Source organism: Camellia sinensis, chromosome 13, assembly GCF_055761805.1.
Source record: "Camellia sinensis isolate YWXY chromosome 13, ASM5576180v1, whole genome shotgun sequence".
Lineage (NCBI taxonomy): Eukaryota > Viridiplantae > Streptophyta > Magnoliopsida > Ericales > Theaceae > Camellia > Camellia sinensis.
In genome coordinates this window covers 76131085-76149204 of record NC_138973.1, presented here as the reverse complement: position 1 = coordinate 76149204, position 18120 = coordinate 76131085, and the positions used below count along the sequence as shown (strand labels likewise).

The 18120-nt window shown below is 36.2% G+C and overlaps 1 protein-coding gene across 1 annotated transcript; it reads left to right on the top strand.

Annotated features, from left to right (window-relative positions):
* The first annotated feature begins 1540 nt into the window (after window positions 1–1540).
* On the top strand, window positions 1541–14282 carry LOC114266962 (uncharacterized). Its single transcript, XM_028207938.2, has 2 exons — window positions 1541–2497; window positions 13518–14282. The coding sequence occupies exons 1-2, from the start codon at window positions 1742–1744 to the stop codon at window positions 13722–13724; spliced, it is 963 nt and encodes a 320-aa protein (XP_028063739.2). The 5' UTR covers window positions 1541–1741; the 3' UTR covers window positions 13725–14282.
* Window positions 14283–18120: the final 3838 nt, after the last annotated feature.

The window sequence follows — 18120 nt, the reverse complement described above, 5'->3', positions numbered from 1 at the left end:
GAAACTCCAATGATTCTTTTGGTACCCTTATTTAAATATTACTTCCGCTCGTGTTATTTGATTTGTTTAAGAATTGGCCGTAAGTAACCTCAGTTACTGGCCATCACGATGCTTAACCCTTGGGTACGGGGAGCGGGTCGTGACAGTGTGTGTGTGAGAGAGAGAGAAAGAGAGAGAGTTGAGAATAGTGTTGAAGAGCCAAAAATTGCCTTCGCTGGAAATTACCTCTAGCTGTCTCTGTCTCTCTCTTTCTCTCTCTCAAGTGAACAGTGCTAAGAATAAGGCTTATATAGTGGGTTTTTGGTAATAGGTGAAATATTTGAGGAGCATTTAAGTCATTACACGCCTCAACAAACAGCTGCCCGCATAATTAGTTTTCAAAAGCACCTGGAAACCAACTTAACATATTATTGCTATAATGGCTTAAGTTAAGCTATATAATCCATCCCTCATAATTTTTACCAAACACTTCAACATAACTTATTTTAAGCTATAAGTTGATTTAAGCTGCAAATAAGTTTTACCAAACACTCTCATTCTCCAAAATACATAATATATTCACACATCTCTCTCTCTCTCTCTCTCCTTGTTAATTTAGTTACCATAATTAACAAAACCTCTAAAATTTGACACAAGTAACACTTGAATTAATATATTCTCCAAAATACATAATATTATATTTTTTTTTGTATTTAAGTCTCGTTTGAGAACATACTATTTTAATAATTTTTTTTTAATTTTTTAGCTAAAATATGAGGTAAAAAAAATTAGTATATTTAGATTTTTTTTTGGCTTTTTATAAAAAAAAAATGTACAAAAAGTATAGAGAAAATGAAATATTTGACTTTTTGGTATAAGTTGTTAGTTTTTAAATTTTTTTAGTGACTTTTTAACTTTTAGGTTAAAATATTAAGTTGCCAAACGATGCAACAAATGTAAAAGGTTACCCAAAAAAAAAAGAAAAAAGTAATTGAAATATTTTTAAAAAATCACTAATAACTAAAAAATACAAATTAAAAACTCTAAACTAAACAAAATGATTGAAACTCCAAAATACACAATATTACATTTTTTATTATCTCAAATAGGACTGCAATAAACCAAATTGTTCGCGAACTGGTTTGGCTTAGCTCATTAAGGGTTTAGTTTGGCTCAACTCGACTTATTTAGCAAAGGAGTTGAGCCCGAGCTTGAATAAGCTCAGCTCGTCAAGTTCGACTCGTTTATCTTTATTTAAATTACATAATAAATATATTATTTATATATTAAATAATATAAATAACAACATAAATAAATTATTTATGTATTAAATAATATAAATAATAATAAAAAATTATTATTGAACTGAGCGGACTTGAATCTAACTTGAACCCAGTTAGTTATCGAGCCGAATTCGAATTCAATAAACGAGCCGTTCTCGAGTTTAACAAAACTCGACTCGACCTATTTGTGTCCCTAATATAAAATGATTTAAAACCTTAGAGGGTTATACTTTCACCTTCCAAGTACCAGTAATACCAGGCCCAAATTAAAACATTCTGGCTATGACCATCAAATTGAGCCCAAACAGAGTATCCAATAAAAAACAGTGAGTCAACCAGGATCTTTTCCATGCTCTCACTCACTCTCCGAGTCTTCATCCACATCACACAAACCCTAAAAATCCAAACCCAGAAAGGTCTCCTCTTTGTTCTTCCTTAAACCCTAATGAATCCCACACAAAATCCTTCTCTTCCTCCAAATGGACTCCTCCGCGGACTCCACCACTGCCACCGGCGGCGACACGTCACCCTCTCTCGACGGCCTCAGCTTCTGGAAGTACATGGCGGCCGGATCTGTCGCCGGCATGGTTGAGCACATGGCGATGTTCCCCGTCGACACTCTCAAGACTCGAATGCAAATGGCCGGAGCCACCTCTCCGCCGCCTCTCCCCGGCCACTCCGCCGCCCAATTCAGCCGCTTCTTCGCCTCAATCGTCCGCACCGAAGGTCCCCTCGGCCTCTACCGCGGCATCGCCGCCATGGGCCTCGGCGCCGGCCCCGCCCACGCCGTCTACTTCTCCGTGTACGAGACCTGTAAACAGAAACTCGGCGGCAGCAGACCTGGCCACCACCTGCTGGTCCACGCCGCCTCTGGCGTCGTCGCGACCACCGCCAGCGACGCCGTGTTGACTCCGATGGATGTGGTGAAGCAGAGGTTGCAGCTGCGAAGTAGTCCGTATGGAGGAGTGAGAGATTGTGTGGTGAAGATGTTTAGAGAGGAAGGGATTAGGGCTTTTTATGCTTCGTATAAGACTACGATCGTAATGAATGCGCCGTTCACGGCGGTGCATTTCTCTACGTACGAGGCGTTGAAGAAGTTCTTGAGCGAGGTGTCGCCGGAGAATGCTAGTGAGGAAAGGATTTTGGTTCATCTCACGGCTGGCGGGGCTGCCGGAGCTTTGGCGAGTGCCGTCACCACTCCATTGGATGTTGTGAAAACAAGATTACAATGTCAGGTACAAGCTGTGTTCATATTGTTAATTGTATGCATTTTAGGTTGGTTTGATTCTAGTTTAAAGACTCAAATTTTAGTGGTTATGGTGTTTGTGTGCTTTCTTTTAAATGAAGATACAATGTTGTAGAACTTGTATTTTTTAAATTTTGTTGAACTTGTTAAAAATTAGATTGAATTATTTAAAGTTTTTCCAATTATGCCAAGTTAGAATTACCATTAATGGTGGATAAGAGGAAAGGGAGTTGGTCAAATTCGTATGTTTATGTGCCGTGTTGAACCCACAAGGACACCATCTTCTTTTAAAATTCTTTGATAAGCTAGACTGCTTTGGTTCATGCCAAAAGTACTGAAAGTGGCCTCACGAAAAAATAATAAACCAACAAATTGATAATACATTTGGATATTTTGTATTATTTATATGCATTTGTATCCTCTGTTATTGTTTTGTTTTACATGGATTCCAGAGTTTATATTGAATGCCCATCTAGATTGTGCTGAGTGTTAGATTGCTGGTTTTAGTTGGGAAGTGTATTTGGGAGTATATTGCTTATTGATGAGGGTTAAAGGTCAAAAAGTTTACTTTTTCATCGTATAAAGCCTACATAAAATTTGAGGATTTTGTCATCATGGCTGCATGCCAATTTAAATTGATGGTTTTGGTTTCTATAGTAAATTTTTATCAGAAACACTTGTTAGAATATGACAGGAAATGTTAAGAGGATATTTGCACGAAAGAAGTAAACAAAAACGAAAATAAGTAGGAGTTTATAGCTCCTAATCGTTAATGAGAATTTAGCATATAGCTACGCTACTCAGAGCACCCCTCACAGCAGGAAAGTTCTCCTTCAAGTTAGTCAACAAGAAGCTCCAGGAGAACAACATGTTGAAGACGTAGAACTCTTCCTCCCCACTTAAGAGTAGTGTGTCTGGAGACTGGTTGACAACGAGTTTCAAAAGAAATCGTCAAGAGGTAGGTAATCTCACAAATTGGATGTTTGAAGAGGCAAAACTCAGAAGTTCTTGATCATTAGGCAGGCATATTTCTGTGGCCATGTTTGGGTAGCAGAGTATCTGATCATGTTTGCTTCCTAAATTTTGGACAAAATACTTGATAAGCTTCTAGACTTGCCTTTTTTACGAAGAGCTCTGGCACTACCAAATCTCCTCAACTAGCTAGGAGACAAAAATTGGGACAATAAGTTAGATCTCTTCATAGACAAGAACTGCTTGATGGATCTCTATTACCAATTGAGCAACTATTGAGGAGGAACCCTGAATTCATCCTATGCTATGAAACACGGACACCTTTCCGAGGGCTACGTATCAGTGTCGGACACGGACACGCGGTGAACACGTGTCTTACACGTTGCAGAGGGTGTCCCCTTTTGTTTTTATTTTGCAGTGGGACACGTTTGGGACACCGCGGGGTGGAAAAACATAATTTTTGAAACTTCAAGTGGGGTCAATTTGTAAAAATAAAAAATTAAACTAATTGGTAACCTAGATGTCAAACAAAGAGAAGAGAAGAGACTGACAAAAAGGCTCGTCGGTGGTCGGTCGTCGTTGTTCGTGCTGTTATCGAGGTATGTTCTTCGATTCTCATCTTCTTCATTCGAATCTTCTTCGATCTTCTTCTTCATTCGAATCTTCTTCAATCTTCTTCTTCTTCGTTCAAATCTTCTTTGATCTTCTTCTTCGTTCTTCTCTCTCATTCGCTCTCTCTTTCTTCAAATTATTTTTCTTCTGTTCTGTCTACTCTCTTCGATTTTTCTTCCTTTTTTTTCTTTTTCTTTTTATGCTGCTTGTAACCTCTCTCTTTCTCTCTTCTATTTTTTTTTTTTTTTTTTGTTCGAGTTTTTTTTTTAATGTTATTGAATGCAATTTTTATATTATTTGTTAATGATATTATGAAATGTTTTTATTTTTTTTTATTTTTATAATTTTAATAGTATTATTTTGTATTTTTTATTACCTTTCAATGATTTTTTTTTATATTTTTTTTATAATTTTATGACATATAATAAATAAATTTAATTATATATATTGAACGTGTCTCCAGTGTGTCGTGTCCCTCATTTTTGGAAAATTTGCGTGTCTATGTCCGTGTCCGTGCTTTATAAATCCTATGTTATGATTGATTAGAAAGAGGCCAAAAGTGGCCAATTTTTTTATATTGTTTGTATTACTTTTGGGATTTCCATATTGGTGGTGAACCATAAAAAGGCTACAAGCTTAGGTTTCCAACTTAACTTGCTCATTTGTCTCCTAATGAAAAAAAGTATGCCAATTAGTCACCTCATTGTTATTCAAATGTAGGCTGGAGAAGTAGTGCTTCATAGAACATCTTTGAGGAGCCCCCAAATACTGGAAAAGTAGTGTTGGGCAACTAAGAAATAATATGTGCATTAAAGAAGTGTAGCTAAGATGAGAGTGCTTAAATGGATGTGTGGAAAAAAGACTAGAAAAGATGTAATTAGAAATGAATATATTCGTGAAATAGTAAGAGTAACACCTATTGAAGATAAATTGAGATAGAACAAGTTTATGATGATTTGGTCATACACAACAAAAATCTATAGATGCAACAGTAAGGAAAAGTGATAGGATCTCCATAAATGGAGATGCTAGTGTGAAGGGAAGACCTAAGCTGACATGGGAATTGTTTGTGAAAAAATATATGAATCTATTTAATTTAATCGAGCATGTAGCCCTTGATGAAGGTGAGTGGGGAAAAAAATTCATGTTGCCAAGCCCACTTGATTGGGACACAAGACTTAGTTTGGTTTGGTTTGGTTTGGTTTGATATAGTATATTATTTGTCATCAATTCATTTAGAAACAATTTACAATTGAATGATAAACTAAGCATATTGATGTTGCTATAGATCCATTATAAGGTCTTATTTATTTTTTACATAAGTGTAGAGTGAATGTGTGGTTGGTAGTTCTTTGGGTCTTATGGATTGAAAGGATTTTTGTGTGTGTGTAAAATGTGAAGATTTTGAAAGTTTGTGGGAGAAAAAATTTGCTTTACGGCTTCCTTTTGAGCTTTAATGGCTCCTCCTTTGAAAGGGATTTTGTTTTTTATAGTTTGATTGGAGAGTTGTTTGTAGGATGTGAGAAATCCTAAGAAGCACGAACACTTCTAAGAAGGTGGCGTGCCAATGTAGCGTCTGTGTCGGACAACAAAACTCGTAGGACACTTCCCGACAAATGTTTGGCAGTCCTCAAAATGTGTCTAATTTTTTTTATTTTTATTTTTTTTTAAATGTTAGGCCCACACACTCTTTGGACACTTGGAGGACACACGTATCTATCGATAGACACATAAAACTAATTATAAGTTTGAACAAAATAACTTAGGATACAATAATAAAAGAAGTTACTATTTTGCAACTATCTTTAGAAAAGTGTTAAGAGTCTGCAGCCCCATTCATTGTCCATGCCATTGTAATTGATATGGTGTCAGAGTCATCTACCTTTTGGTCTGTAGCCTCATCCTTGGACAGTTAGGCACTTAACTAAAATTCTTGTAGGTCCTATTTGATCACCATATATAGAGAGGGATAACGGCAATCTCGTGTTTGTTGTCTAGTGGGCTCCACATGTCATTTTTTCCTATTTTGTCTCCTTGTCCTTCATTTGGTGACTTCCTTCTGAACCGAGCTCATCCAACTATAGCATTTTTTTCTTGGAATATGATGTCCAACTGGACACTATCCCTCAAAATGGGGGGAGAACAGATGAGGGTGAGATTTCTGTTGGGGCCATGGTGAATTATGTGTATGTGGCAAATGGGAAAGGAGGAAGGAGTCGAATTAGGATATGAGAAGACCAGATGAGGATGATATTTCTACTTTGCCTTGAATATAATCATCTCCTTTTTTTTTCATCATGGTAGCGGATGTGTTAGGAAGGATGGTGGATAGGGCTAAAGAGGTAGGTCTGTTTGAAGGCTTACAGGTCGGTAGAGATAAGATTAGTGTGACACATTTTCAATTTGCGGATGACGCTATTTTCTTCTCTGAGGGGGATGAGTGCCAAATGGTTAATCTCTTTTCAGTGGTAAGGCTTTTCGGGGTGCTCTCTGTTCTCAGGGTAAATTTAGAGAAGAGTAGGGTAGTGCAGTGTTTTTAAAGGCTCAAGGCGCACTAAGGCACTGAAGGTCTCTCGGGGCCTAGGCGCAAGGCGAGGCGCGGGCTTTATTGAAGTAAGGCGCACAGTCTTAATAAAAAATAAAAAAAATAACATAGACTAACCATTCATAGTACTAAAACAAAAAATTTAAAAATAAAAAGTTATTAAGATTCAAGACAAAATATAGAATAACTCTCAAAGCCATGAATGTGCACATTACATAACATTCCAATTTTCAAAGATAAAATAATCCACATTCAATAAAATAAAAATAAAAACATAAACACTAAACATCCAAAACATAAATATTTAACAAATACTAATATATGTCTTTACACTTAAAAACATCGATATCAAAAGAAAGGGTAGGTTAGGTTGGTTAGTCAATCATATCCTCAACATCAGTGGCAAGCAAACTATCATCTTCTTCTCCATCAGTTGATTTATATTTCTCAACATCTTCCTTCTCTGTGTCATCTGAGCCCGCTTCCTCTTCATCTATTAATTGAAGTGGAGTTAATCTTGATGATTTAGATATTCTCGGTTGTGTCTTTGAGCGTGAACTTGTTGCTCTACTTGCATGGCTACTTTCTTCTACTCCAGAAGCTCTAGCAACAATGGCCCACGTCAAGCCGCCATCATCATCAAACACAGGCTCATTATCTTTATCTGATTCTCCATCCATCCTTTCAAACAATCACTTATTGCTTTCATCAATATTTTGCAACGATATGGGATCAAGAGTGTTGCGCATGTCATACCTAAATCTCAATGTTCTATTTTATTTGACAAACACTAAATCATTGAGACGTTGTTCCAATCTATTTCTTTTCTTGCTATGAAGCTGCAAGTATTAAAAAGATATTAAATTCTATATAATGAGAATAAAAAATATTTGAATTGAACAAAAATTAGTTAGAATGTTAAATACTCACATGTTCAAATAAACTCCAATTTCGTTCACAACCCGATGAACTACATGTTAGGCTAAGGACTTTTATGGCAAAAGTTTACAAGTTTGGAGTTTTAGAACCATATGATGCCCTACCAATCAGCTGCGATAATCACTAGGTAGAAATAATTGTTATCAAGTATTGAGGTTTACTAAAAGTATTACTAAAAATAAACTCTGGCTAGGTTTGGCATAACCTATATAATCCATCTTTTTATGTTTTTATCTTTTTTCCATCACATCACCTCTCTATTTTTCTGCACATCTTTTCGTAAAAAGACAAAAAGTGTACTTTTTTAGGACACCCCAAACCAACCCTCTATGAGTTTATAATATATTACCTGGTGCCCTTGTATTTCTTTGCCTAATCGCAACAAACTTGGCAAAAAGACTCTCAGCCTTCATATAAACACTTATCTCATTAGTGATCAAATCTTGAACAGTGACATCCGGGACCAACCTTTGCATGCATTCATAAAACCTATTCATCACTTCATGATTTTTTTGCACCTTTAACGCTTTTGGGTAAAAGAATTCTGGGTTAAGAAAGTGCACAGCTGCATGTAAAGGCTAATGCAATTGGACATTTCATCTTTTGTCGATGATTTCGAAGATTTCATTATACTTCTCTTCTTTATGATCAAATGAACTTGCAATGTATTCTTTTGCCCTATCCATTGCCTCATAAATGTATCCCATGGGAGGTTTCTTCTTGGTAACAATCAATCTAAGCACTTTGATGAGAGGACCCGAGACCTTAAGGGCAAACATAACAGTATTCCAAAATGAAGGCATCAACAAAGTTTGTGCCATTCTTTTACCTTGTGACTCCTTTGCCCATTTGCTTGAGGTCCAGTCTTCAGAGGTGACCATCTTTCTTAAATTGTTTTTTGGTTGATGCATCCTAGACAAAGTCAGAAAGGCGGTTGCAAATATAGTTTTTGAAGGCTTGATCAAATTCTTCAGATTTGTATAGCGCCTCATCATGTTTAGCAACGCAGGCCGGTTGTAAATGTAGCCATGTACTGCAATACCCCTTTCAAATGTCTTTTTCAGTCTAGATATCTTGAAAATGTCTTCTAACATCAAGTCCAAGCAATGAGCAGCACATGGTGTTCAATACAAATGTTCATACTTGGCTTCCAAAAACCTCTCTATAATGTAACAACAACGAAGAATTATTATTTTCAAGTTTTTAAATTTTAAATACAAAACAAACTATGAGTAAACAATTTTGATGTAAGGAATGAGGAAATATTCTTACCCGCCAACACATTAGCTGCAGCACTATCAGTGATAACTTGCACCACATTCTCTTTTCCAACTTTCTCCACAAACTTGTCTAATAATTCAAATAGCTTTTGCCCATCATTTTGAATAGCTAGAAGCATCAACCGACTCAATAAACATGGTTCTTCTTGGACAATTAACTAAAAAGTTAATCAATGTCATTCCTCTCTTATTAGTCCAGCGATCAGCCATTATGGAACACTCGTATTTTGCACAATCCTTTTTATGATTCTTCATCAAATCTTCAGTATGTCTCACTTCTTTTTTGAGTTGGGTAACCCGCACTTCATGGTAAGTTGGTGGCTTCATACTAGGACCATATTGCCCAATGGCTTCAATCATTGGTCCAAAACTTTCATCATTTATTGCATTAAAAGGGATACCATCATCATACATCCACCTTGCAAATCTTTGCACTGCCCGAGCTCTCATTTCTTTTTTGTAAGGGTCATTTGCATCAATTTTGGTTTGCTTCCCTTTTGCTTGGTTTTTTCAATTTTTCACCACTGATTTAGGATTGGGTGTGAAGTAAACATCCACAGGCCCTTTTCTCTTTGGCATTTTTGATTTGGATTTGGATGAACCTTGACTGCTACTTGTCAACTTACGGCGTTGATTGACATTGATCCCAACAACATCTTCATCTTTATCTTCATCTTCCATGTCCATGTCCATGTCATCGAAATCAGGCAACATGTTCATTTCTTCTTTTTGTGTCTTCTTTTTTGACATGAACTGTCTAATCTCTTCTCTTACATGAGCTGGACACATCGGGCAAGTAGTGACATTCCTATAACCTCCCACGAGGTGTTGTTTCACCCGATAAACACCTCCATTTGATACTTTACCACAAAAATAACACTCATACTTGTTTAAATTATTTTCCTCTACCAAATGGGCATATTGCCACGCTGGATCTTTTCTATTACTTTCAGATGTCATTTTCCACTTAGTACTTACTACACAACACAAAAAATAAATAACAGAAAAACAATTTCAGTATAATGAATGTAATGTATGTGATGAATTAATTATTTGTATTTTTTTTTTTTAAGAGGAGACTCAAAACAAAGGCAAAAAAGAAAAACGAAAAAGAAGAACAGAAAGCTAACCAGCAGAATAAGAAAAAGAAAAGAAGCAGAATAAGAAGAAGGGGGAAAAAAAGAGAGAAATTTCACCCAACAACCAGCAACGAAGAAGGGAAAGGAGGAGGAGAAAAAGAAGAAGAAGAGGAAAAAAATTCACCTAGCAACAAGCACAACCAACGAAGAAAGGAGGGGGGGGGGAAACTAGCGAAGCAACAGAGAAGAAGAAGAAATTCACCCAACCCAACCCAGCAACCAACAAGCGAAGAAGAAGGAAAAAAATAAAAAAAATCGACCGAGCTTCGAACAACGAAGAAAAAAAAAAAAAATTTTGTCGACAGAGGTTTGAAGAAGAAGAAGAAGAAGAGTACCTGGTTCGAGAGAGAGAAGAGCCCAGTCGAAGGAATGAAGGAATCGAAGGAGCCCAGTCGAAGGAGACAACACAGATTAGGGATTTGATTTGAGTCGTCTTCTGATTTGGGTTGTATTGTATTGTATATGAGTTGTAATCGTATGTGTTGGAGGCTATTGGAACACAATTTTGAGCCATTAGATCTGAATAAAAAATAAACACAAAAGGCCGACTAGGCGCACGTCTTGTGCCTTGCCCAGTCGCGCGACTGTTCTACTGCGCCTCGCCTTGGCCTTGTTAAGTCGCGCCGGCTGCGCCTGGCGCCTAGGCGTGCCTTTCACAACACTGGGGTAGTGGGTATTAATGCTGATTCAAGTTTGATTCAAAGAGTGGCTGAGTTACTTGGGTGTGGTATAGAGACATTTTCGATGAAGTATTTGGGGCTCCCGTTGGGAGGTAATCCAAGGGGTGAAGTGTTTTGGAATCCAGTTGTGGAAAAGATAGGGAAGAGGTTAGAAGGGTGGAACAGGGCTTTACTATCCCATGGGTGTAGGTACACTTTGGTTAAGACAGTACTAAGTGGAATTCTAATTTATTTCATGTCTGTGTTCAAGATTCCAATTAAGGTAGCAAAATTTATAGAAAAGTTAATGAATGATTTTCTTTGGGAAGGGAAAGATGAAGGAAGGAAGGATTATTTGATGAAATGGGAAACGATGTCCTTATCTAAGGAGAAGGGGGGGGGGGGGGGAGGGGGAGGGGGGGGGGTGTTTGGCCATTGGTAGTATAGTGGCTTGAAACATGGCTCTATTGGGCAAGTGGTTATGGAGATTCCCCACTGTGTGTGGTTCATTATGGCATGCAGTTATTAAAAGTAAATATGGGACTCAGGTTAATGGTAGGGACTCTCAGGTGGTCATGAGAGGTAATGGGCGTGCTCCTTGGAAGTCCATTTCTTAGATTTATCTAGTTTGGTCCCGATTTATTTCTGTGAGGGTGGTAATAGGGAAAAGGTCACGTCCTATCCACTTTTTTATAGCTTTTCTCAGTCTCATAATTGTTCTGTTGCGTCTGTGGCGGGTTCTTTGGTGGCTTCTTTTTCTTGAAATTTTAACTTCCGCTGAAATCTTCATGAGAGGGAAGTTCCAAAATTGATATCTCTTTTGTCAAGGCTCGAAAATGTTTCTTTGTCTCCAATTTTGAAGGATAGGTTGGTTTGGAATATTTATTCGTCAAGTTCTTTTACTTGTAAATCCTTTCTTGATAAATCATTGATACTTCTCATGTACCTAAATTTCTGTTTCATAAAAAGATTTGAAAGGCATGTGCTCCTCTTAAAGTGAAAGTGTTCATGTGGATCTTGGTTTATGGGGGCACTTTGACAAATGATTCATTGCAAAAGAGGAGACCTTCGCAATATCTTAATCCTCAATGGTGCATTATGTGTTGTAAAAGTGGAGAATCTCTGGATCATCTCTTTTTGCATTGCTCGGTGGCTAGGCGGTTGTGGCATAGGGTGTTTGGATTGGGTAGTGTGATGTGGGGGGCCCCGAAAGGATGTGCTCAAATGTTATTATTTGATTTTCAAGTTTTTGGAAGGTCGAAGAGGGCTAAAGTGCTTTGGAGTGGTGTCGTCTTTGCAATTTTTTGGGTCATTTGGTTAGAGAGAAATGCTCATGTTTTCGAAGGAGTTGCCCAGGATATAGACTATTTATGGGATAGGGTGAGATACTTGGTGTCTTTTTAGGCCTTGGCGAGCTCAGTATTCCAAGGGATTCTGCGTTTTTTGCTTTCTACCGATTGGGTGTCAGTTTGTACAGTGTAATAATAGATGTTTGTCTTTTTGTATCTTCTTTTGTCTCTTTTTGGTGTTTTCCATCTTTCTTGTAGAGGATGCCTTATCCTCATTTTTCTTGGCCTTGAGCCTTGATATATCTTTGTTTGTTGCTAATCAAAAAAAAAAAAAATATATATATATATAATCATCTTCTACTTCACTGCAAGTTTGCCTCTGCTTCACATAAAATCCTTTTTGCTGTAGTTAGTTTGCTCCACTTGGCAGGAAACCTATAAGAATTTTTTTCCTTCTGTCTGTTTTCATATCGATTGTGCAAGTCCACTTTTCATATATCGCTTGTAAGTTGTAAGCTAGAAAACGATAGGCTTTGGTTGTTCTGTAAATTGTGTACCAGAGAAAGCTAGGAATTAGCTTATACTGCAATAATGGAAATATTGAAATATGAAGTTGCTGTGTCTCTGATAAAAGCTTCCCTTGGTATATCCTTCATGGCGTCAAAGCTATATTTTATGTTATTCATGATATCAAAGCTATATATAAGAGTTCTTTTATTTTGTTCTTTGATGGTCTAAACTCTAAAGTGTTGGCAAGGAAAATTATCTATAATGCTTGTGGATGATCATGGTAAATGAGGAAGATTTTTTATGCTGGTTACCTTGCTGGGGCTCTTCTTTAATTTTTCCACTGATGAGTAGCTGGCTGGAGTTCTGATTTTGTAAATCCAGGAGATTGGCATGTGTTCAACTTGGTTGAAAAGGTTTCTCCTGTATATTAAGGACTGGTAGAGTTTTTTTTCTTTTGTGGTATTAGTCCGTTAGTTAGGAGACAAGTGGAGAGACTGAATGGATGACAGCATTAAAATTAATTGATTACTCAACCTTGAAGAAAGGGAAGTGCGTACTTACGTAGACAACCTACTCTTGTTCCTTGTGTCAATATTCTTGTGGTATGTACATGGGATACGTCTGGTTTCAAATTCCTATGTAGGCGGTAGGCCTATTAATCGGCGTCCTTTGCTTTTCCTGCTATTTCTGATATTTTATGGTTAACATTTCTAGATAGTGATAGACGTCTGTAAAGGTTCTCTCTTAGAGTTCAGTGATGTCATTTCAATGATTGTACACCGTATAAACATTTTATTGAGCAACTTACTCTATGATTATGTTCCTCAATAATTCTGGTTGCCTTTATGTTCAATTGTCAAATGTATTTGTAGACCATATTTCTGATTTCCCTTATATTCAACTGCCAGTGTATTTGTAGACTTGCAAAGAAACCATATTGCTTTTTGGTTTTAATCTGTAATAAGGTTTTTCGAGTTCACTCCTTGAATCATTTTAGGATTTCAAAATGAATCCCTAGTTGATCCATAATTACACTTCTAATCAGTCACTACTGTATGTTTCAGGGTGTATGTGGAGCAGATACCTTTAGCAGTGGTTCAATTCACATAGCTCTTCGGCAGATAGTGGCAAAAGAGGGTCCCCAAGCTCTGTTACGAGGCCTGAAACCCAGAGTATTATTCCATACACCTGCAGCAGCAATATGCTGGTCTACATATGAGGCTATGAAAAATTTCCTCCACCATGAATGCCCTTCTCTCTCCCAGCCCTAAATGCGCTATACAACTCTTGGCGAGCTGTTTGTGCTCCAGATCTTGAGTCATATCCCATGACTGCCGACCTCAAGGAGCCCTTGCACGAGCCATGGTGTGGCAGTATGTCATTTTTTCACCTGCATTATTTGTGGCCAAATATCCCTATAGGTCATGTTGTCTTGTAATTTCATTATTCCATAGTACTACTTTATTATAAGCAATATAGTCAATATTTTTTGCAAGTTACGGAGGGAGAGGGCAAGTAATTGTTAGGGCAGTCCTGACCTCTCAGTGCCGAGGCTAGATTTGAAATGGGAATTTTCATTGATTGTAGTTATTGTCACAACTTTTTTTTTTTTTTTTTTTTTTTTTTTTAAAATTTTACATATTTTAAGTTATTCAGTTGCTCTCCCAATTCAGGGAACACGTCCAACTTTTCCTTTCCCAGTTGTAGAACTATGAAGGGAGAATATGCTAAACTTCAGAAAGATCTCCCCTTTGGATGAAGAGAGAACTTCGATATTATTTTCAACTGTTGTGCTTGAAGAATGAAAAGGTTGTTCGATTTTTATGCTAGTTGAACCCATCTGATGCAGAGAAATTTATTTATTTGTTTATTTTTTCCTATTCTCTATTTATCTACATAAAGTTGTTTGTCGTGTTGTGTCAACGGTGGGAATTAGTGTCTTATTATTGTACGATAGTTGTATTTACTGTAACTATGGTTTGTATGTTTGTGTTAGTGTCCTCTATTATTGTACTATAGCAGACATACCAACATATTGTCCATCCCCATTGTCTATACAAGTACGTGTTGTCCTCCAGTGTAAGTAGGCTTTGGCCGGTTTTATGATAAACTTGTTATATTCTTGTATGCTTGCTGATCCTATCTTTTTTTGAGAAATTATTCAATGTTCTTGGAGTATTACATGTCTGTACTCTTTAATCATTCAATATGTCCCTTCATATTCTCCAATCACTCAACACAATACTCCACCTATTCACCTTCTCCACTAATCATAATATTATAAAATATTACGTGTTTATATTTTGAGATTACTAAATAATTACCCTCTTTCGTTGTGATTGTACTCTCTCAGTCTCTATAATGACCCGAGCATCGTGCACTAAAATGGCACAATGCACAACATCCGCATTTTCAAAGCAAACCATTCAGGAAAGATCCAAGCACCCAGCCCAATCAACTCAACATCCGAGTGGGAATTCTAATTCAACTCAACAAAAGCAGATAGAAACTTCTATGCCTGCCTATTTTGAAAAGCTATGGTCGTGGAGGCTTTACTGTCTAGATGAAGGCTAATACAAAATAGAATACTTAACCTACACAGCAACAAGTCAAGTCTTTGCTCAATTCAATAATCTTGACCACTGTTCACAAAGTAAAATGCAGCATAATCAATGTTTCGAATGTATCCCAGATTTGTCTTCCGTACGTGGTTTTTTTTTCTTTTTTTCGGGTAAAATTACACCGACACCACTGAGGTTTGGTCCGATTTCATCTCACTGTTAATGTTTTAGAAATTATATTTTTACTCTCGTGGTTAATAGTTTTATTTCACAAACCCCCATATCGTGAAGTAGACTGAACGTTAGACTTGTTAAAAGAATCTTGATGACATAAATAAAAAGTAAGAAAAAGTAATTGAATTACGGGATTTCAAAAAGTCTTTTGTAGCTTTATATCCTATTTAAAACTACCAATATACCATAAAAAAACAGTCCCGTTAGGTAGCCCGAATCTTCCGCGGCTCGAATGGCTCGAGGTGCCAAAGCGACTTTTTTTTTTCTTCCCTTTCTTCCTCCTCTATCTGTATCTGTTCGTCCACAGTTTTTTTTCTTTACTTTTCTTCTTCCACAGAATAAAAAAAAAAAAAGAGAAAGAAGAGGAAGGATATTCAGCAGTTCAACCTCTGATGAACTGCATATATATATATATATATATATATTTCCTTTTCTTCTTCCACAGAATCAATAAAAAAGAGGAGAGGAAAAAAAAAAAAAAAAAATCAAACATCAAAAATCAAAAATCAAACCCAATACAAATCAATCCCAAAAATCTCACAAATCAAACGCACAAATCAAACCCACAAATCAAAACAAAAATCAATACACAGAACAAAGAGAGATAGAGAGAGATACAGATCAATAGATCTGTGTGTAGAGAATGGTCGGTGATGGCGAGGATGGCCGGTGGTGGCGTTGGTCGGTGATGCTTCTCTCTTCCTTTCCTCTCCCTTTCTCTCTCTTCTTCTCTCTTCCTTTCTCTTATCTCTCTCTTCCTCCCTCTGCTTCATAGATAAAAGAGAGAAAAGAACAACAAAAAAAAAAAAATGTCGTTTTGGGTTTCAAGCCAATTCGAGCCAACGGGATTTCGAGCCCTCAAACATTTTTGATAAAAAAATGGTCCAATCATACCAGTTGCCATTTTTTTGAAATCCTAACAACAAGATATCTGTATTATTTTATTAATTTCTGCATGTAAAGATTTAGAGGCAAAAATATCTTTTAATACTAATATTAATTCCGTTTAATATTAGTATAATATTTCAAAAGTCAAGAAATGATTGTACCCAAACCTCAGGCGTGTGGTGTAATTTATCTTCTTTTTTTAAAAGTAGTTATGATCACTTGGCCAGACGAAGATCCATTGGTAAGATCATCAGTGGCTGATCCTAGTAACAGTAGTCCCACTTTCGCACATATATGCGAATAATCTATAAATCAACCTGAGAACAAATCACCCTACTATCAACATCACAACCACCAATAAGTATGTACGTGTTTGATACATAATTTTTAATTTTTAATTTTTTTTAAGTTTTATTAATAAGTACTCTTAAAATATAAGAAAAAGAAATTATAAATAAAATGTGATACTTTTCACTGAATTTAATATATTTTTCAACAAAATTAATATATTTTTTAATGTCTTTACTTACTTTCAAAACACTTCCCATTTCGATTTCAATATTAAACCATGTGTCAAAACAATAGTCAGCATTTGCTTATTTTTATCTAAATTAGGGAGGGAGTCATATCTTCAAAGGGACCCACCAAAGCTGATATTATCCTATCCTAGTGAGCCCAAGTGTCCACCCATATTCACGTTGTGTAGGCCTCGTTTGGCAAGAGGTTATTTTAGTCAATTAGTCAAAAAGTCAACAACTCATACCAAAAAGTCAAAAATTCTTTTTTCTCTCTACTTTTTGCACATCTTTTCGTAATTAGTCAAAAAGTCATCCCAAACATACAAGTTTTTTTTACCTACCTTTTTAGCCAAATAGCCAAAAAGTTACTAAATTAGTCTGTTCCCAAACGAGGCTTTAAGTGGGTTGATTTTTGACTTTTTGACTTTTTAGTCTGAGGTTAAAAAGTCTAGTTTAAAAAGAGTTTTTTGATTTTTTTAAATTTTTTTGTGAGAGAGGAGTTTAATGATTATGGGTTGGATTTGATATTTTATTTTTTGTGGCTAAAATAGCTTATTTTGTTTTTTGTGGCTATTTTAACCCCTAACCCACCAAAACCAACTTCCCAAACTATGGGGGTGTTCGGCAAGAAAAAAAATAGCCTAGTTTAGGCTAAAATTCACAAAAGGCAAAATAGGCTAAAATAGCTAATAAGACAAAATATCACATCAAACCCATAATCATTTCACTTTTTTTCTCACAAACATCACATCCAACCACAAATAAATCCAATTATTTTTTCAAACACAAAAATTTTAACCTACTAAAATAGCCTATTAAAATAGCAACTTCCCAAGTATGAGATAGTTTTGTCTGGTTTTGAGGAGTCTTGATTGACTAAATATTGAAGATTTTTGAGGGTCCAAGTTTGGCATGACCTAAATAATACAAAAAGTCAAAAAGTTACTATCCTATTTAAGTCACATCATCTTATTTAAATCACATCACCTCTCTAACACATCACATCAAACCTAACCCAAACCTAACCCATATAAGTCAATAAGTCAAAAAGTGCACTTTTTTAGAACATCCCAAACCAAACCTAAATCTAGAAAACAATTTTTTTTTGATAATTCAGGGTGTCTGGGTCATCTTGCACGCACCTCAACTAATTCTTGAGGGACCAATCTCACCGTCCACTAGCAGGGGGTCCATTTAAAGCCAATGCAAAGCTCTGTATGGACTGACTCAACACAAGAATTGATAGCACTTAAGAGGTTTTGAACTTAGGTATTAATGCTCCAATAATACTACATACTCAAAAAATAATATCAAGAAATATATTTAAAATAATATATTTATAGAACAAAATCATTATAAATATGATCCATATCGTACTAATTTTAAATCTATACCATTAATCTAATTTTTAGAATAACTTTCAAGATAAACTTTCATAATTCCTAACATTTTTCATTAATATTCCA